This window comes from Strigops habroptila, chromosome 2 (genome assembly GCF_004027225.2).
Source record: "Strigops habroptila isolate Jane chromosome 2, bStrHab1.2.pri, whole genome shotgun sequence".
Classification (NCBI taxonomy): Eukaryota; Metazoa; Chordata; class Aves; order Psittaciformes; family Psittacidae; genus Strigops; species Strigops habroptila.
In genome coordinates, this window is record NC_044278.2 from 10,737,931 (window position 1) to 10,760,081 (window position 22,151).

General features: G+C 41.2%; 1 protein-coding gene across 2 annotated transcripts in view; it reads left to right on the forward strand.

Moving 5' to 3' along the window:
* Nucleotides 1–19,766, forward strand: part of MAN1A2 (mannosidase alpha class 1A member 2) — a 141,947-nt gene extending 122,181 nt beyond the window's left edge. The window contains exons 11-13 of one of the 2 annotated variants that reach the window (XM_030471971.1): nt 1,712–1,884; nt 11,372–11,487; nt 15,218–19,766. In XM_030471971.1, the coding sequence (XP_030327831.1) occupies nt 1,712–1,884; nt 11,372–11,487; nt 15,218–15,350 (422 nt within the window). In that variant the 3' untranslated portion in view covers nt 15,351–19,766. The remainder of the gene's footprint in view (nt 1–1,711; nt 1,885–11,371; nt 11,488–15,217) is intronic. The other variant, XM_030471972.1, reaches the window with a different exon arrangement.
* Nucleotides 19,767–22,151: the final 2,385 nt, after the last annotated feature.

Sequence of the window (22,151 nt, forward strand, 5' to 3'; positions counted from 1 at the left end):
TGCCTTAGGAGAGGTGTGTTTGGATGCTAAAGGCTTACACAGGTTTAAGGAAACACAGGTTGCTCAAGGAAGTTGTGAATGCCCCATCCCTGGCAGTGTTCAAGGCCAGGTGGATGGGACTTTGAGCAACCTGGTCTAGTGTGAGGCATCCCTGCCCATGGCAGGGGGTTGGAACTGGATGATCTTAAGGTCCTTTCCAACCCAAACCATTCTGTGATTCTATGAAACACCAGATAAATATTGGAAAATTAATCTATCAAAAATTACCCACCACATTCAAAAGTATGTTTAGTCTGGGAGAAGCCTTGAGCTCAAAAAAAATTGTAGACTGATAGAGAAGGTGGAAAAAAGTCTCATGTTCTTGGCCTGTTCTTCTTCTTCCCCATCCTTGTCTGATTTTAGCCATTGTTGGAAAAATGACACCAGACCAGACAGAGCTTCCATCTGGTCCACGATGGCCATTCTTATCTTCTCAATTTTGAATAGGTAGAACTCTGTATCTAATCTCATTGATATTGCAGTAAAATTTGTACTTTTTTTTTTACTGAAGTTGGTAAAATAGCCAATTTTAAAAGAAGTATCATAACCATTTCTTGATGGAGTTTTCCTTTGCCATACGCGTGTCTGAAGCCAAGAGTGGTGCTTTTTCTCTATTGGCATCCAGAGCTGCACTCCCTTGAAACATGAAGAATAGGGAACTTTTTGTTGGAGATTTTCTGCTGGGGCACACACTGGGAGGTGCTCAGATTTTTCATTGTAGTATTCTAAGGTGCCCCTCTCCAACTCACGAGACCATGGTTAATTGGAGCCTCTAATCCACAAGAATGACACGATTAATGGCTTTGATAATATTTAAAGTTCGAGTGCAGCTTCAAAGTTCAGCACCTTAAAAACTCTCTGCTAAAGTAAAGAGAGGGGTGCAGCTGCAGATAAGAGTGCGGTTTTTAATATCAAATCTGAGGAATAATGTGTAGCTGTATAAAAAAAGTATGTAATTGCATCTTCATATTATAGACAGTTTTTCTACAGGTGCCTCCTTAAATGAGCAGCCTTCCAAATGCTGGCACAGGGCCATTTGAGCTTCTTTAAGGGCTGAAATAGTGAATCTCTTAGTTCAGAGATTTATGCTCAGGTCTGGCTAAGTTTTCATTGCCTAGTTGTAAACCCTTTACTTGAGGATCACATTATGAAGCACATCAGTTACTGACAGCACTTCCATAAACCAGGAGAGTTTGGGTAAAGATGCAGGCTAATTGAGATGGTGGTACCTGGTTTTGTTCTTTTCCTGCTGTGCTTGGTGGGATCAAAGGACATCAAACCTCTGTTGACTCTTTTTTTCCTTTTGTTGGTAAGAACTGGTGTCAGTCACTTTAATTTTGTCCTAGAATTGAATGTGTTAATGATGAATGTGTTTATATTCTTAGTGTTTCATTATGTTTCAAGAGGATTACTGTCAAGATAGGTACTTTTCTCACAGGAATTGGATAAATTATTCATAACAAAAATTACAGGCCTCAACAATAGGAAATACTTAGGAGACTGCTTAAAGACAAGCTCGTTTCTGTTTTCCTCACATGCTTGGGATCTAGCAGTCTCCTACCCACCCTTCCTGCAAAGAGTGGTAAGGAATCATTGAATCATTTTTTTGGGGTTTTTTTTTGTTTGTTTGTTTGTTTTGTTTTTTTTTTTAATTTTCTTCTTTCCTTTGCAGCATTAAAGCTGGGTCCAGAAGCATTCAAATTTGATGGTGGTGTAGAGGCAGTGGCTGTGCGGCAGAATGAGAAGTATTACATCCTAAGACCAGAGGTGATTGAGACCTACTGGTATATGTGGAGGTTTACCCACGATCCCAAGTACAGGCAGTGGGGCTGGGAGGCAACACAGGTAACTGTATTAATTATCTGTCCATAATTTAATTCTGTGTATTATTCTTCTGTAGCCACTTTAATCTCATGGTACTGAAACGCTTCGAATGGTAATTGATTTTCGCAAGTTCCCATAAACCAGGATACATATGGGGGTGTGCACAGTTATTCCTGTTTTGCAACTGCTGAATCAGATGCACAGATGAGAGATGCGTTCAGCATTATACAGCTGATGAGTTTTAGGCATGGAAATAGAATCCACTGGTTATGACTTCTACTGTTATCTGTAGTCTACAGGCCCCTGAGAGAAATAATTCATCTTGGGAAATGAAAGTGTATTATAAATAACTTTGCTAATCATGTGTTCTCACTTGGTTTAGATTAAAAGCTAAGCTATTCTTACAGTTTCTTCTTTGTCAGCTACCACACAAGTGGTAGGACAACTGTTCTCAGATGGTTTGTAGACTAGATAGCATGTACATACGTGTATGCGGGTTGGTATCATGGCTTTTTCTTTTCTTAGTTGTCTGACTGGAAGGAAAGAAAAATTGCCAGTCATTTTAGATTTACTTAATTATAACGAAAATTACAGCATTATAAAAAGTAGATCATAAAAGATAAAGTCAGTAAGTAATGGCACATAAAGCAGAACTTAAAAATTGTTGCTAAGGTACTTTAGAGATTGTTTTTTATCTGATTTCCCAGGTTTAAATCTGGTTGTTGAATGTTTTAGTCAAATTCCCAAGTGTGAAAATATTTCTGAGTCTTTCTCATTGGAAATGCTAGTACTGGTCTGCAGAAGCCTAGATTCATTGTTAGACACAGATCTGTGCTCATAGCCTTCCTTCATTCATCCCTTGTACTTAGATAACTCTATTTGCTACTCATCGGTTATGTGCTATATGAATAACTAGGCAGCATTTTCACATGACAGTGTAATATTCTACTTGCAAAAATTATTTGTAATCCCCAAAAGACTTTGCCTTTTAAATGCTTCCTAGGGCTCAACTTGTGAGCCTGTTTGGTCTCATCTTTCTCACTGCTTCCACCTGCTGGTCTGTGCTGGGCTTGTGTAAAACTGATTTGCTGTCCAAGCAGTTTTCTGGTTGTCTTCAAGATCTGTGGATTACTGCAGCTCCTCCATTTACCTGCTACAGCTCCAACTGTCTGTGGAAACACAGATCAAAGCCAGTTTCAGAGATGAGAATAAACATTAAAGACATAAAGACACTAATGAAATATTTTGATATACAGCCAAAGGCCATGAGGGAAGAGCAAAGGAAGAGATGAACCAAGCTCCTGGAGAAACTTTATTCTGCAGGTTAAAACCAGCTTTGCTCCAGAGGCAAGAGACACAAAAAAAGTACTGTGAGGAAGAGCTCTGTTGAGAAGCTTGTATTCATGAGGGGGAAGATAGTTAAAGAATCAGAGTATTTAGCTGAGCTCATCCCTATCCTTCCCTCAGTGCAGTTACAATCACATAGAGAGTTCAAGTATTTTAACATTGTGTCCTAGTCTGGGTTAGGTTTTTCTTTGTAGGCTGTTTTGTTATAACCAACATTATGTTACTCTGGAGAGAGGTTCAACATTTGTCACATTTGTGTTAGAGAATGCATTGCCTCTCTCTCCAAAGCATCAAACATGGAGTCAGATCGTCCCTCCTGCCTAAACTATGCATGTTTCTAATATGACAAACAAACAAATTTAGTAACCTGCTCCTTGCCAGTGTGGGTGCTACAAAGGCTTGCTGATGTAGCACTAGCTCCTGTCAGAAGCTATGGCTGGATGATCCAAGCAGAGATTGGGTCCTTTATACTACATTAAAGCATTTATAAATGTAATTTCTTCAGGCCAGGATCTGTCTCTTAAGGACACTGCAAAGCATGTCTTTGAATTGTATTTTGTTCACTTTTCTCCATTTGCCTTCATGTTTGCAAACCAAACCCTCCCTTCCTCCTCCCCTGCCTGCAGTTTTCTCTGTGTGCAGGGTACGATTTTGTTTTATCCTTCTGTCAAGCTGTATCGAAGTTGTGTTAAGCAAGCAACCCATGTGCTGAACTACCTCTGTCCCTACAGAGGGCCTTTTCTTACTTGCTTCCTCAATAAAAAAGTTTCTTTATCCAACATAGCCATAAAATACTTTTGAACTCTTCAGAAATGGTTTTGCATACCCCTCCCTCCCACAATTACAGAGTTTCTTACCACACCATCATCCTAACATAGATGCTTGGGAAGCTTTTTGTTCCCCAGGGTTTTCTGTTCCCTGCGTTTAGATAATAAGTTCTTGTGTTTACTCCTCACACCTACTCACCACTTTTCCTTTTTCCCTACCACACAGAGCTCTGGTTGTGTTTATTCCTCCTGTTATAAATAGAGAAGAATCTGGTGTGCCACACAGAGCAGTTGGCTTGCTGCTCTTGTACAACACTGCTTTCCTTTTGCCTTTCAACCACTGAAGCATACTTTGAAATCTGTATTACAGACTTCTCATGGTGAATGATAGTTTCTTGATCAGAAGTCTGGTTATTCATTTAAACTCTTGTGGAAACTGAGTTTTGTTTCTGAGTTCTAAATGGTCTTATTTTTCTACACTGGACATGGTCTAACTTGGTGTTTGATGCCTGAGTTCTTGGTGGTGTCCCTTGTTTGCTTCTTTGAATGGATGAATACATCCCCACCCAAATGGATTTGGGTTAACTCACTGGTATGTTAGAGGTCTGCTACTGTCATTTAAGAACTCTTTAGAGATGATCTGGGATACGTTGCAGAACCACCTGGCTTTTAAGTATACTGCATGACTGAAGTTTCTTTAGCATTCCCAGCCCAGAGCTCTGTCTGCCTCTTACCAATGGGGATTTGCACAGAGGGCTGGATTGTGTGTGTATGCAGATCTTTGTACTGTACTTTCTTTATCTCTTTCACCATTGGCAGCTGCTTCTTGGCTTTATTATCTAGGTTTTTGGACAAAACTTGAGCATTTTAGTACAGATGTGCTTCGACCAGGGCCTGACAAAACAGCGATGTTTTGTCACATCGCTCCAAATTCAATGTCTGTGGGGAAAAAACAGGAAGTTGAATCTTATATTCCCTCAATCAAGGGAATCAAGGCTCTCTATCTCTTTCCTAACAAAAAAAAGGCTAATTCTCCCTAATACTATAGTTAGCTAGAGACAGTACTACTGTAGTAGAGACAACATCCATCTTATATTGGGCCAGCCAAATCGGATGCTGGTATGCTAGGGGGCTGGCTAAAGTGTTACAGAAATATGCATGCAAGATACTGATGTTAAATACAGAAAATGACTAAAATATTAGGCTAATTATTTGAAACCAGTAAGAGCCACCACTTCGCAATAGGCGTGTAAAGCCAATTACTAAACTGTGTGAATGAAGGGTTCAACTATTTGTTGGTGATTTTGCATGCCTGACTAAGTAGGGTTGCACCATGGAGGCTGCAGAGTTCATTCAGAGTTTCTACTTCCAGTGAAAATAATATAGAAGATCTCAAGTTCAGGCTAACTTCAGGCAAATTGGGGATTAACAGTAAGATGGAGTGGAAAGACCTATAGCTCTCTACTTAGTGAAGCCAAGAAGACAGAAAAGAGCCAGGCACAGGTTGCAGGTGAAAGAAACATGGGTTCACAGTTCACAGATTGGAAGCTGTGAGTACCACAGCTGGTGAGAAGGCGGCACAGTTTTTATGAGCATATTGTTGGCATAGTCAAGAAGAACCACACATGCAACCGCAAAAACACCCTCAGAGGAGCTGAGGGAGCTGGGGTCTGATCTAGAGTTACCTCCTATTTTATGTCTAAAGAACATAGATCAACTGGCCTCCCTGTATGTCATAGGCCCTGAAATGTCACTTTGTGTTATTTTTGAGCTGAGATACATGTATTTGGCAAGAGTACACTATCGCATATTCTGTTCGACTCTTGATTTGAATAAAGGGAACTAGAAAATCCACTTCTTTTCATAGTTGGTTCCATTATTTAATTTGCTTATTATTATATCTTATTTAATTGCTGTTAAAAATATATGCTTTATTTCCCATTTGAATGTCTAGTTTCAGCTGTCAATCACTGGATTTTCCTCTGACTTCTTGTCCATATTAAAATGTATTTTATTCCCCCATGTTTTCTTTCCAAAGAGTTTTCATAGATTGTAATAAGCTTACTACTGAGTCTACTTAAGATGGTAAACAAATTGTATTGTCCCTTGCTGTGAAGCATTTTCTCCTCCTGTCTGTACCCGCATCGGCTCATCATCCCTGCATAAAAATGAGTTCTAGGGTTTCATATTCCAGTTTTGACTTTACCCACAGCCCTGTGCAAAAGTCAAATGATATCCCTGCTCCTGTTTACTGTCCCTGTGTGTGCACCTGCCACAATATCCTAGCAGGAACACAGACTGAATTGTCTCATGTGGCCACTGAATTCTTTGAAGTGTCTCTGTGTCTCGACTTTCCAGGCTAATCTGGTTCTAAATCTGGACAGCCTTTCTGTCTAGATTTAGGGCTATGTGCCTGGTTATATGAAACTCAGTTTGGGCCCCAGTTGCTAAATACAAATTACACTGTCTGCTGTTATTTACCTATGTCATTTTTGCCAGCGGTAGTGTTGCAGTGGTTGATAAAACTTCAGACCTCTCCTCATGGATCTCTGTGAGAAGCAGCTCTGTCTGGTGATGATTTTACATTGCCAGTGTGTTCTTAGAGCACTGTCAGTCAGTTTTAAATTAAGATAGTGATATTGCTATGGTATAGTGCTGCTTTGTCTAACATCTTCTGGTACCACGTCAATTGCTTTAAAAACTTGTCAAGTTTATTATGGCTCTGCAGTTCCCTTTATCTGTCAATTTGTAGACCTCAAAGAATGAGAGCAAGCCTGTAAACGAGATAGTTTCCTGTAAAATTGTGCTGATTGGTGTCAGTTGTACTCTTATTCTTCTATATTTTTTACATGTGTTTCTGTAGTTGTTTGGAACTAACATCAGGTCTGCTATCCTAAAATTATTCAGCCTGCCAATGCCACATAATAGTAGCATTACGTTGATACCTTCCAGTCATCTAGGACTTCTCTGTATTCTAGGGTGCAATAAATTTAGCATCGTTTTGTCAAGGAGAGTGGTCTTCAGCTCTTGAGTGGAAGAGTATCTAGGTGGCAAATCAGGTGCCTCTGCCTCAAGTACTCTGAGATCTGTGTGAAGGCAGAACACTGCAAATTTCAACTGCTTTTTAAGTAGCTTGTCTACAGCACCAAGCTTTCCAGCCAGTGTCCTGAAGTGCTGTACGCCTCTGAATCAAGGGCAGTTTGCTTATTCATTTTTAAATGAACACCTGTATAGCAATCTTTCAGAGAATATTTCCTCTACAGTTCATTACTACTACCTGCAATGTCTAGATCTCTGATAAACTAGGATAAATCCTCAACCTATCCTGAACTCCAGTCTAGCCAGAGGCTTTCTCCCCAAAGAGAAATTTCTGAAGATACAAGACTACTTGGTAATTGTAAGGGGGGGGCGGGAATCAATATAAATCACACATTTCCTTTCTTCAGGTTCCTAGCCTGCTAGCTTCACCAGTCTTGCACTTAGTTCTCCAAGTATGAGACCACTACAGCACAGAGCGAGATCTCAGAGCTATCTGTTATCTACAGTCTCCAGAATAAACAAGTTGTGTTTCTTACGCTCACTTGGGGATGTAATTCTTGAGGAGGAAGGAGACAGTGTCTTGACAAGGGAACCATTTGTTCCTTCTTTAATTTTGCCACCATCATTGCAAGTTTCCCCTGTCTGAGCTGTGGCACGCAGTGTCAGGGTTGCCAAGTCACTGACCAGAGGAGCACCTTCAAGGTCAGACACTGCATGCTAGAAATTCTGGCACGATTATAACCATTGGAGCTTTGCCCCCATCTTGCCACGCTCAGGGCGGAGACAATGTCATGTTCTGCAGTATTATAAACAAGGGGATAGTGACAAGAGGAGGTGTTCATTTCCTGCTTAGAAAGCAAAAGCACTTTGTCTCTTGTTTATTCATGTAACAACTGCCTAGCGGCAGTGGGACTTGTGGAGAGGAACATGCAAATGATCCCACAAGCAGTGTATGCATTAGTTCTGCAGAAGTCAGCCAAGCAATTACTTTTTTCCTTTTACTTTCTTTTTTTTTTTGCTTGTTTGCTGCCATGGGATATCCAGCATCATTTGTGCTGCTCACAAGCGTGCAGCCAAAGAGGTTGTCAGGCGTGTGATGCTATTGGGCTAGGTGTGTCGCATGCACTTTTCAAGACTGTAGAGAAAAACCTGGTCAAACCAAATCCCAGCATGTGAATAGTCTCAGTGTAGCCCTGGACTGCACCAGTAACCACATCTGAAAATAATTCATCAGACACTTTTTCCTTTCAGGCTCAAGTAACAACAAAAAGAGAGCATTGCCATCTGAACATGGAGAAAGCTCCACTGGAAATAAGGAATTACAGTGAGGATTCCATCTTGCCAAGGAAGACTATACCTTTCTTGGCATAAGCTCAGGCTCTAGAGCCACAGCCATTCCAGTAACATCCTTTTGCCAGTCTCTCCTCTTGCTTCCTTTTAAGGAAGATTTTTAAATCTTCAGAAATTTTAAAGAACTCTGTACAGTCTGGATTATTCTTTGGTCTATGGACAACCTCACATTTGCACAGGGTAAGAGTGCATACTAGCAGGAGGCTAGCTGTAGTACCTGATGTGCTGTGACTCACTGTCCTAGGTACCTTCCTCAGTTGCCTTTTCACTTTTCCTCCTGATCTCAGTAATGGCGTGTGCCAGCATTCTTTGTGTCTGTATTCAATAGAAAATTCTCCTTTGTTTCCCAGTGTTTCTAGTATTTATGCAGAGGCTATAGTAGGTATCTTGAAGAGTTAAGTTTGATTGAATTTGTTTTCTCTGCCTGAAAAGGGACATCATTCAAAACTTATTTGCTCCCCTACCTCGATTCCCCTCAGCTTCTGTTGAGTATAACTGGCAAAAACCAGAATTACTGAAAATCTAGGCCTAAAGCACCATGCAGAGAAAAACTTCATACAGGCTAACGGGCTGAATCATAGATTACTGAACTACATGTAGCTGTGTTCAGTAGTTGGTAATGACAGACATCCTGAACCAAATATTTTCCTTCATCACTGTGTCTTTTCTGTCCCTGCATGAATCTATTAAAAGAGTTGGTGTCTGCTGAGGAAGCACTGCCAAAGCAGCAGGGAAGCACAAATAACCTGTGAATCATTTCAGAGTTGTTTCTTTGGAGCTGGTTTTAATGGCTGATATCCTTGTGTGCTGTAAGGTCGTGCATGTGAGTGGAATAATGAAAGCATAGGTGAGAGGTCCTCTGAGCTACTAACACCTTCTTTCCAGTCTCCTCCTCTTCTGTCGTGCTTTTTGCAGTACTGTGTTGGAGCTGACTAGCTGGGTGATTTGTGAATCATGGATCCATTGGCCTCTTTCTGTATGGAATATTTATGGATTTAAACTTTATCCTTTAAAGATAAAAGAGCTCTCCTGCAGTCCAGCACACAAGCTGACTAGAGTTTCTACTGTATAAAGGGGAACCGGAGAAGAGCACATGTGGGAGATGGAAATGTGGGGAGAAAACAGCAGCTGGAAGAGTTTATAAGATGAGATCAACAGTTGCTGAAGATGAGTACAGTATGGTTGGTAACAGCCAACATGGCTTCACTAAGGGCAAATCATGCCTGACCAATTTAGTGGCCTTCTATGATGGGGCTACAGAACTGATAGATAGGGGCAAAGAAGCTGATATTGTCTACCTAGACTTGTGCAAAGCATTCAACACTGTCCCACACAACATCCTTGTCTCTAAACTGGAGAGACGTGAATTTGATGGATGGACCACTCGGTGGATGAAGAATTGGCTGGGTGGCCGCACAGAGAGTGTTGCGGTCAATGGCTCAATGTCCAACTGGAGACCGGTAACGAGTGGTGTACCTCAGGGATCAGTGTTGGGACCGATCCTGTTCAACATCTTTGTCAGCAACATGGACAGTGGGATTCATGCAACCTCAGCAAGTCTGTGGTGACACCAAGCTGTGTGGTTCGGTTGATACGCTGGAGGGAAGGAATGGGAGCCAGAGGGACCTTGACACTCTTGAGAGGTGGGCTAATGCCAGCCTCATGAAGTTCAACAATGCATTGTGCAAGGTCCTGCACGTGGGTCACGGCAATCCCAGGCACAGCTACAGGTTGGGTGGAGAAGAGATTCAGAGCAGCCCTGAGGAGAAGGACTTTGGGGTGTTGGTTGGAGAAGCTGAACATGAGCCAGCTTCAGTGTGCGCTTGAGCCCAGAAACCAACTGTGTGCTGGGCTGCATCAAAAGGAGCGTGACCAGCAGGTCGAAGGAGGTGATCCTGCCCCTCTACTCTGCTCTCGTGAGGCCCCACTTGGAGCACTGTGTGCAGTTCTGGTGTCACCAGCATAAGAAGGACATGGAGTTGTTGTAGTGAATCCGGAGGAGGCCATGGGGATGATCAGGGACTGAAGCACCTCCCTGAGGTGCTTCATACACTTCCCTTTATGAAGACAGGCTGAGAAAGTTGGGGCTGTTCAGCCTGGAGAAGAGAAGCTGCGTGGAGACCTCAGAGCAGCTTCCAGTGTCTGAAGGGGGCTTACAAGCATGCAGGAGAGGGACTCTTCATCAGGGACTGTAGCAATAGGACAGGGGATGATGGGTTCAAACTGAAACAGGGGACGTTCAGGTTAGATGTAAGGAAGACGTTCTTTACTGTGAGGGTGGTGAGGCACTGGCACAGGTTGGCCAGAGAAGTAGTAAATGCTCCATCCCTGGCAGTGTTCAAGGCCAGGTGGGACAGGGCTTGGAGCAACCTGGTCTAGTGGAAGGTGTCTCTGCCTATGGCAGGCAGTTGGAACTGATCTTAAGGTCCTTTCCAACCCAAACCATTCTGTGATTTTATAATTCTATGATTTTATTCCTACTTGCAGTAAATCACTATAACTAGCTACTAGTCACAGAGTTCTTGTAACTCTTCAAACTCTTCCAGCTGCAAAATCCAGGGATGTTTGGCATCTTCCTATGCACCTCTTCACACATGTTGCATTGATTGACTGATGTATGTTCTACTCAGCGTTACCTGTGAGGACCCACACTAGTTCAGAGCAAAAGTCTGCTGAGTCCATGTCCTGTCATCCATATCACTCAATAGTAAATACCCAGGAAAGAAAGTATCCTTCCCCAGAATACTTTCTTAGCATCTAACAGTTTGCTAAATGTGGTGTCATTAGTAGCCCTGGAGGGATTTTACTTCTCTGTGTGTTGAGTCCCTTTTTATTTTTTTGGTCAAATTAAAGTGTTAACATCCACAGCATCCTGTGACAAGGAGATTCAGAACAGAATAATGCAGCATGGAAAGAGCTGCCTCCTTTGTTGATCAAGCCTGAGCCTTTTATGTTTCCAGATTTTGCTCTACAATTAAATTCTCCTTTTCCCTTCCTCTTTGCAGGCAATTGACAAGTATTGCCGAGTCAGCGGTGGCTTTTCTGGTGTCAAGGATGTCTATTCCTCATCTCCTACATATGACGATGTACAGCAGAGCTTTTTCCTTGCTGAAACTTTGAAGTAAGTTCTCTTCACTCTTGCCTTTGACTGTAAAAGCTAGCCACATGATTCGAGAAGAATGTGGTGGCTCAACAAATAATCTCTTCTCTTGTCAGGGTGGTTTATGGGTTGGCCTTTCTTTTTTTCCCAGTTTTAGGGTCTCAGATAGCCCTTCTACCAGCAGAAAATAAAAGTGGAATTTCCCAAACAAGGCACTTATACTGGGAGAGCTTTAGTTTTAAAAACAGGTACACTGACTTGACATGTCACATACAAGTATGTGCCATGCTCTGATACTGTAGAACATGTTTCTCCGTGTGTCACTGGAAAGGAGTAAATGCATAGAACAAAAGTCCTTCATGCCCTTGGATGACAGTGTTTATCCCATAACACATTTTTCTAGAATGCTTTTTAGTGTCAGCAAGTGTTTCAGGCCTATTTTATAATCTCTTATGTACTTACATACATATTTTTCAATTCAGTTAAATCAATAGGACACCCGTAGTCCACCCTGCATAAGCTAATGCACTCTGTTGCATATGTGGTTCAAGGTAAAATGTTCAAAGTCATTGGTCTTCCACCATATTTCTTTTAATAACAAGAAGTGCTGTCATAACCTCTGACTTACAGAGATAATACAGATGGTAAGAAAAACTAGCATAAAGATAGTCATATGTTATGGGGATTTTATTAAACCTGAGCTAGTGTGTCATGGATACTCATCTACTCCATCACTGACAAAAACCAGCCATCAAGAGCACTTTTGTTGTGATCGCTCTGGGGTTTTGCCTGTAAAGCAATGACTTCTAACGTGTGACAATTTTCCTGATACCCAAGTTACATCAGTACATTTAGTTATCTAGTTCTGGCATTGAAATCTGCCAGGACTCCTGTATTACCTCCCTGAAATCTTGTGAATGGTCTACTTCTGGAAGAAAAGTGTCTGAGATGGCTATATTCCCTACCCTTTATTTTCTTCCTCCTGCATAACAGCTAGGAGAATGTTTGTTTTAACTGGGTAAATCCATAGACAGAAGCCACTGCTGGCAGTGTGAATGAGGCCAGAGCTGCTATTAGGAGTTGTTGCCTCTGCTTACCTATCTATACTGCTTTATGCCAATGTGTGATGGAAGGGATGATACATCCCTTTGTCAGCAGCAAAGATGCATTAAGGTGTCTTTTCTGTCTTTATAGTACAGTTATATGACAAAGAAACAGTTGTAGCCACTTTGCAGTCTGGCGTGTCATGCAGGCTTGCAGAATAAACAGGGTTTCTATACAGAGTTTACAGTATCGACAATCTTAAATGTTCAGGTTTTAGCTCTAGCTCATGTACGTGAAGATTGATTTGGGTATTGGGAGCTCAAAATGCAGCAGGGAGAAAGCAGGTCCTGAAAGCAGCAGTACTGGTATCTACTTCAGGCAACCACAATGTGTTTCGCTGGCAAGAAGGGGCTCTGAGTTCATCATATATAAAGGGAGAGTCTGGCTATTCTGTTCTTCTGTCTCCTTACCAAATTCCTCTCCGTGGTTAGAATCCTTTGTTACCCCATGTTATCGTTATAAAAAGAAAGCCACTGCTACTTCCTCTGTTGTCTTCTTTAATTTTATTTCACTTACTCTTTCAAGTTCATTTTCTGGAGGTGAAAAGCTGTACTCCCACAGAGAGAGGCAGCAGTTTCAAATGGGTCCAGTCAGAGAAGCAATACCTCCCCAGGAGCTGATCTGATGTGATAGATCTGCCAAAAAAAGTTAAATTGGAGAATGAAATCTGCTCCTAAGGGACTTCTGTGGTGACAAGGCTGACCTTTGAAGTATCACCAGAATCCTGTCTGCATCTTAAATAATCACAAGGAGATCTGAAAGTTCACTGTTACATAGCTCAGATGTACTGTAGTGAAAGCATTGTAGAAGAAGACTGTTCTAGAAAAGAACTCAGAAATATTTACTGACTTTTGGTTTGGATCATTTCCTACTTGTGGAACAAAACAAAGTTTTATCGGAGAGCTGGGTATGAGATATTTGATGTTTATGCAGTTGGCATAGCCAAACCAGAAACTGGTGTCACCTTGAGATAAAATAGAGAACATAAGGTCAGGATAGTTCAGATGGCTATGAAAACAAAGATAGAAGGGTTGGGGGTGATGCCATAAGGAAAATGAAAAAGTCCCTCAGAAGAGGGGCATAAAATGTCTGTTATGGAATGCCTACAGTGATCTCTTCTGTGGTGGTAAATTCTGCATCTTCATTTCCCTGAAATTCAAAATTGATACCTCTCTCAAACATGCTCTGTTGGTGCTTGGATACTTTGGCTCATCATAGATACTTGGCAAATTATGAGAGTTTGGGCAGCAGGAGTGGCGAGAAGGTAGGTATTGAGTGGGAAGGAGCAAGACATAGAAATAGGTTGCTAAGTTATTCAAAGGAAAAGTGTGAATCAAGTTAGGAAGGTGAATTTGAATAAGGTGAAACATTGCTGCTGTGGTGAGAAAAAGTTTGGAGAGCTGCAGAGGGAGAAAGCAAGGTAGGAATAAGGAGGAAAGAAAAGGAATGAGGCTTTAAAAACGAAAAATGTAGAGAAAGAGACTAGACATGTAGGACAAAACTGAATCATCTCAACTAGAAATTTTCATCTCTAAGCAGTTAACTGGGGAGGAAGGGAAGGAGAAGGAGAACTTCACTCACTGGGTTGTTCTGCAGATACAACTGGTATATAAAGGCCACGGGAGAATGATCAAGCAGTGACACATGACTGCAGACAGTAGACGCTACAAGCGCCTGATTGAGAGAGAGCAAAGTAAGAGCAGCCTCAGCGGAGTAAGGGCAGAACCATGTATGTGCACATTCTGAACGTGACAGAGCTCACTAATGGGAATGACACCCTTTCCTGGTCACATGCTGCAAGATCTGTCATTTTCTGGATGGCAGGAAAGCAAGCTACAGATGGAGCTGAGGAATCCTGTGCACTCATGATGTTATACTTGCACAGTCAGGTTTTCTGCAACAGGACAAGTAAATGCCTTTTGAATTCTAGCAGCTGAGTTTGGAAGCCTTGAGAAAGATCCCTTCCACCAATATCGTCTACGAAGTATAGCACAGCCACATCAAAAGGGTATATTAAGAAAAAAGAACCAAGAAATACTCTTCATCCATGTATGTCCAGAAACCTTAATCTTGTTCCGTGCTTCATTTACTCTGCATTGCTTTATAATGTACAACATTTATGAATCCCCTCTGCACAATATATTGGTCCATTTCTTCCCACCAGAAGCTGAACCAGCTTCCAGCACGGCATTAATGAGTCACGTACCTGGCTTCTCTTGTGCTTCCTTGAAATCTTTGATTTGGATTAAATCGTTTCCAAGTGGGTTTACTCTATTAAGAAGACTTTTTCACCAGCTTCATCTCTGCTCCCCTGTCCCCCAAATCCTTGTGCTTGGTGTCCTGATGTGTGGTTTACATTGCAAGCCTTCAAAAGGAGTCTTAAAAAACAGAAGTTACTTGGAAAGATTAAAATGCTGCCTTTATAACAACTTTTCATTGAAGGGCTTAATCATGATAAAAATGACTCTTCAGATCATTATAATGGGGAAGGTTGTGTAGGTGCTATACAAAGATTGAAAGCAAATAACTTGTTTATAGCTTTAGCTGCTGACTGGTAGGGCCTGAAGCTGCTGTGTTGCTGTTGCCCTTGCACATCTATTGCTCTGCTTTAATACCCACCATTTTTCCTTTCTCTCCTAATATCTAGGTATTTGTATCTGCTGTTCTCCAATGATGACCTTCTACCATTAGACAACTGGGTTTTTAACACAGAAGCTCATCCTCTGCCTGTTTTACATTTAGCGAACACCACACTATCAGGAAACCCTGCATATCGATAAAAACAGCTCTGTGAAGAGGAAGAGAGACTGTTTTCAGCTCTGTTTTGTTTACATGGACCACTTGAGACTTTTAAGCAGGAGAGGAGACAGACGCTTGATAAAACTAGACCTCTGAGTCAAGCACGTACCAGCGTGAGAAATGAAGCTCTTCAACATATAGATAAGTTAAAAGTTCTGTTTTATACATGACCAAAACACATTAGTGTGGTATTTGCAGGACAGAGACTTCACGCGCTTTGAACCTTAGCAAGACATGGAATCTGTTGTTTAATAGAAGCACAGCAGCATAAGGAAGAAGAGGCTTTCCCGTCCAGGGAGAGGAACTTTCTGCTGCTGCTGTTCTGAACAAGGAACACACATGAGTCACCTCTTCAGATCAGGTGGCTTCCAAATACCTAGATTTTCTTTTTCTTTTTTATTTTTTTATTTGTTTGAGGATGGCATGAACAAAGCAACAACAAAAGCAACATCACTGCACCAGCAGCAGCAGCAGGATTTGAATTGCTTTCTGTACCTCTCTGAATTTCCTAAGGAGCATCTGTTTGTCCAGACTGGCAGCCATTCTCAGGGCCTCTAAGCTATTAAAGCTAACCTTTAAGCTATAAAAACTATTGCCTCCTCATTTTCCCCTTTTCAAAATAATGCTGAAAGATCTGTGTTGTATGCTTACATCCAAAAAAACCCTATTTAGTAAGCATTTGCTTTGTAGCTCACTGTCAGCAACATGGGCTTCGTTCATTTGGCAGGCTACAGTCAGAATCTGGAGCAAATCACAGGGGTAGGAAGGAACCTGAGTTTCCCTTCCTCACAAATCATGTCACATGGAAAAAACCATTCTCCTATTAGTCCTGGTTCTTTTAGCTGAAAAAACAGAGGTGACAACATGAGAAAAACTGTCTCTCATGATTTCTATAGGTGGATACAATAGATGGTGCTTAAAAATGCTCTCTCCCCTAGAGTTAAGCATCAGGAGTTTGTTGCTTTATATTTTTCTAAACAATCTAGATTTTTCCTAAAAGTTAATTTTCATTAGTTGGATACTATTGACAGAACCTTCTTTACAGGTTTGTGAATGACAGAAGCCCAAAGCTGCCTTTGATTTAATTTACAAAACTCCTTTTCTTCTGGGTGCTCCAGTACCAAGTCAACGTGATCTTCTTTGCAAACATCTCTGACACAGGACTGGAAAAAGGAATTGAAGTCTCTTTTTCCATTAGTTTGTGAGAAATGAGATGCTGCTACCTGCGTGGGTTTTTTTTCCAAGAGTTCCTGGACTGGGCTGTGCATCACTTACATGGAGTCTGCTTCAGTCTTCACTTAGTTGCTAAAAGAAATTTTAGTCTTTTCAGGTATCTCAATCTCTCTTCTTTTTTTTTCTTTTTAACTGTTTTTCCAGAATCCTTACAGCTCAAATTATTCTTTCTATTCCCCTTTATGGCACTCAAATCCTTTTGCCACAGTGTCTGACCACTTTGCTGAAAAGGAGCTGTGAGGTGCTCCTTTCTTTCCTATTTAGTGCACAGGTTGAGTCTTTAAAAGATCTTGATTGTGTTTTCATACTGAGGTGAATGGTAGAACTCTTCAGTGAGCTACAGCAGTACAGCATCAGATAGAAAGGGAGTGCTATTTGTTCCCTTCAAAAGATGTTTTTATATGAAGTTTTATATAGAAAAGCTTTTCTATCATATCTGACTGTACAGTATAGTAGAATGTCCCCCATAAAATTTTCCTTCACTCGTCTCTGACACTAACTTAGACATAGAAATCATGATCTAAGAAAAAATGCTATCAGATGCTTTTTTCCAGATGGTTACTTTAGTTTCAGAGGAGGAAGACACAGAACTTGGAAAAAACTCCAGTCTCCGTGTTTTTACCTTAATACCAGTTGCTTAGTTACTCTTAAGTTGAAGCAGTAGCTTAAAAATAATTGAAGAACCAAGAAAGGAATTGATATAGTAAATAATATTGAATCAAGTAATTGTTTATCTAAAATCAGAAGTCACTTAATGTGGGATTAGTAAGAAGAATCCATTTATTAACTTATTTTTCTAATTGGTATTCAGTGGCTTACTGAAGAGCTGGTCATTTTCCGTTTCCCAAAGTTCAGATAGGTTGTGTTTTCAAATTAAGTTTTTCCCATCCCATGAGAAATGTTACTAGTTTAAAACTGCACTTGCTTTCCTTGTTCTCCTCAACTTCTCCAGGTACAAAGGAGAGAGGAAAAATAGATTATTCTGTCTAAAAAAATAAATACCAAAAAAAAGCACTTTCCACCCCATGACACCCATTCCCATACATCTGCTGATGAATGCACATGTAGAATGGCTGCCAGTCTGTTCAGAGGAAGCGCAAGGACAGAATTCTGGAGTCCCAGAAACAGCAAACTTCTTATTGCTGCTCCTCTAGCCCCTTGTCATAAACTAAAGAGCGACCCTTCAAATTAATTCCTCTATGAATCCCAATTGGTTTAACTCAGCGCCACAAGAATGCTTGTATTGAGGACCTAAGCCATTTCATGGTATGGGATGGTATTTTTCTCAAAGCAGATATACAGCACTGCTATTTCTTCTTCATGCAGACAAGCAGCAGGTACCAAATAAAGAACACTTGTTTCCCATTTTGCAGTTACCCCAATGGCTGTCACTTTTTGTGACATGTCTATCACTTTTTGTGACAATGTCTATCGCTTTTTAAAACACAAACTACCCTTTTCCTCCAGAAGCTTCTGGTGTGCATAGTCTATCAAAAATAATGAATCTTAAGGACTAATTACTGTGTCATTCATGAATCTCGTCCTGAGATTCCCTTAGAGCAAGCTGAGTTTGGAGGTAAGGGGTTCTGGGCGAGGTGTGTGCATAATAACCAAGCACTATGGATATTGAAGCCTCGGACGTGCCCTTGTCCTGAGTCCGTCACAGAGAAGTAGGTTCTGATGCACAGAATGGTGTTACAACCCAAAGCTCTGTTTTCCCTCTGGATACAGAAGGTACAGTAGAATATTGCCATTTCATTCTGTTGCTGCTGTCTTACTTTCATGAAGATAGAGTGTAAATTTAAGCACAAAATGACTTTTTAGTCCTAGTTGTTTCCAAGTCTTGCACTGTATTCTCTAACAAAACAATCCTCCTTTTCTTTAGGTAGCTTTTCCATTTTACCAATTTCTACAATACCCTCTCCCCTTACAGGATGAATTAAAGAACAGAAAATCATGTACGTTTTTGGCACACTGGATTTGGGCAAGAGCCTGGAAATCCCAGAATTGTCTATTTCCTGTTTGCATGCAGTCAAAACAACGGTGTTCAGTTCTTTTCCTAATCCGAGCCTCAAGCTTGCCTGTTGTCAGGCAAGTAAACTTTTTCCTAACGCTTACAGCTTGAGTTTTCAAAGAAGCCAAATTTCTGCAGCTTCCACTGACCACCCTGGAGCTGTGAGTCCTGCAGTCAAGAAGTCAGCTTCTTAGCTTTGTCCTCTAAACAAAACCAAAACCCCTGAATATGTGGGGTGTTCATTTTGCTGCACAATGTAGTCCTTAAAAATGGAATGTTTAAGAAAAGTATGGAAAATAGTAAGTACCCTGGAATAAAGGGAAAAACCGGTAGTGCCAGTCACAGCTCTGAGGCTTCTTTAGCTCCCTACTTCAAATTTGTGGATCACTGTCTCTACCTCCCAATCACATATTCCCACCCAGTTTTTTACAAGATTTGAATGTTGAGTGTCTGGGTTCTGAAAAGTGAGAATAATTACATGCTCCCTGTAATACCATCCTTTAAGGTTAATGGTCTACCCTATGCTAATTTACATCTAAGCAAAGCCCTGCTGGGCTGTCTTTCATGTCCATGTTTTTAAGGGGACAAATAAGAAACAGGCTTCTTGTTACCAGAGCAATATGAAAGCGAGCTCTTGATCCACACTGTAGTTCGGAGATCTGTTCACCCTGATAAGACATCCCTTTCCAACTCCTTGAATGTTGAGAAACAGTCTTCTGACTCAAGAGTTTGAGTTGCCATCCAAAGAGGAAAACCGAGCTCTTTTGCAGGTTATGTGCATATAAGTGTAGCAGAAATGATAAGCACTAGCTGCTTTGGCTGTCAGCCCCTTCTAACGAACTGCTCTGGAATTGCCCAGGAAAGTTGGGAACCATCAAAGTCAAAGGAGACAGCCTGACTTGTTATGGTGAATTGTTGCCTTTAATCCTAATCGCTTGGTGGAGGTTGGATTTGAATTCTGCCTTTATTCTTGCTTTGTCTAAAAATGTCAGATTATTTTTCCTCCAAAATAATGAAAGGGCAAAAGTCTACCTTCTGATATGGAAACCTTCTGCCTCTGACCTGGAATCCTGCATATGTACTTTTTACAGATTAAAAATAATATTGTATATAAAAAAAGATTGAATAAAGAATGTCTTTAAGTGAAAAAGGTGCCTTTGTGTCCTTTGCCTCCAATAGCAACCTCCTGTAGCATTGGGCTGTGAAGCTGACCTGATTTCATAGGCTTGGTGGTGCCACAGCTTTTCTTTCCCCTGCAGCTCTCCTAGGGACTTTGTCAAACATGTATCAAGTCTCCCTATTGCAAAATTAAACCCATGTACCCTGACTTGCTTTTAACAGGTTGCTGTAGTGCTCATATTTCTCTCAACAGCAGGTTGAGGTTGTTTCTATGTGCTGTTGTGAAAGCCACCAATTCCCACAAACACATCTACCCTTTTGTTACATTTGTGTGGAAGTGGCTAAAAAGTTCAAAGATTCTAAATGGAGCAGGCAGAAAAGATGGTACTAAATTAACTTAATTCTCATAAGACACTGGGTTAAAACCCCAGCTTTTCTTGATACTAACTAAATAGCCCAATAATAAATTGGGCAATTAATTCTGCCCATCCAGTTCTCTGGCCTCTGTGAAAAGGAAGACGTTTGTCATTGTTTAATGTTGTTCACAGGGAAATTGCTATGAGGAAATGGCTTTGGATGAGCCCATTTTACCCCTTACACCTTTTGCTGCTATAGCTCTCCATTTTGCAGAGCAGCAAGTGAATACCCTGATTTGCTTTCTGAGTCACATTAGCTGTAGATAATGCTTACTGCCTGACATCACCCATACTGCTCATATGCAGTGCCTTGTTGCCATGCCATGCCACGACTGCCATCCCATCCTGTTTCGGTACTTTGTATCTGATCATAGAATCATCTTGGTTGGAAAAGACCTTTTAACTCATCAAGTCCAACCGTTCCCCAGCACTGCCAAGTCCACCACTAACCCATGTCACTAAGGGCCTCATCTATCACCCTTTTGGTGATGCTCAGACTTCCCAGGGTGCTTCTGCCTCAGGATGCAACAAGCTCCTTCAGAGTTACTTCATATGAGAAAATTGCTTCTGAAGTACTGTAATTCAGTTCAGCACATAACACCAGGTACACACCTGCCCTCCTGGTGTGCCATCCATCTCCAGATCCAGTTACGCCTTCAGCTTTCTACACAAGCACTGCGTGTTCATGATGCACCCAGTGTCCTACCACAGTGCCACTGGCAATGCATCGTCTTTTGCATCCATTGATCTTCCCGTGGTGTGCTCAGCCCTTAAGCCACCTCGCTGAAATTCACTTCTTGTAGCAAAGCATGTTTGCTGTGCCTATCAATCAATGACATTCTGTTTCAGCCACTGAGCCCTAACACACAAAACCTTGCCTCCTGGTCTAGTACTACCAAGTGCTCTCTCCTTCTATATAACATTTTGGCCAATGCTGAAGGGTATCCTCACTGTTCTTCAAATGGGATCCTGTCCTTTGTGGTTGCACTGCATTGTCTCTGCCTCTTCAACAGGTAAGTGCTTCATCCCTCTACTTCTACCTCTTCTGAAACACACCTTTTTTGCATGTCCTCTATCCAAGGATACATAGTGAATATCCTCAAATATCCTCTTTTATTTCTCCTTTGGCACTCTGCCTGCATGTCACCCACCCCCCTTCCTTCTCCCGTAGACTCTGATTGTGTGTGCTCCTTCCTGGAAACCATGCGCCTTTCCTCTGCATGTTAATTAGCTTTATTTTAAAATCCTAAAATTAATCCTTAATGGGCTTTTTTTAGCTTTCATCTTGTAGCTCTGGGAGTTGGCTTCTCTCCGTGCAAAGCCATGGGCATTCTGTGGGCTTTGGAAAGGAAACATTCCTCTGTTGGTGCGAGTTCACATGTGGATGAGGTTGTGTGCTTGCCTGCATTTTCAGGTGCCTGAATCAAGGATGTAGGAGGTCCCTTCCTGTCCCACATTCCAGAGCTCCTATGGAAGCTCTGTGTGTAGGGCTGAATTTACAAAAGCCCTTTTCTTAGTGCTGTTACCTCTTTCTAGTACGGGTCAAGTGTAAAATACCATTGGATCAGAAAAAAAAAACCTTTTCTTATCTACATGGATGGGAGCAATTGGTTCACATTTGCTATGCTGGTTGAGTAGAATAGAATATAAATTAATGGAAAATCACCAAAATACTTGCTATGAAGTTTTTTAACATGGTTATCTGATGAACTTTCACCACTGGACTTGCTGTGGCTGAATCAGAAAGAGATTACATTATGTTGAAACACAGTGTTATCAACATACACCACCAGTCTCTTTTATCTGAAGATTTGTTATTGAACAAGAAATGAGGAGCAAGGAATATGATACTAAAATAGAAGAATGGTACAGACCACAAATAGTCCTTTGTGCAAGGATTCTTGCACAGGAAAATAAGTAAAGATCATCAGTACCCTCAGAGACAGAATCTCTGAAGATACCATCTGTTGCATGCACTTAGATTCTATTTTGCCCATACT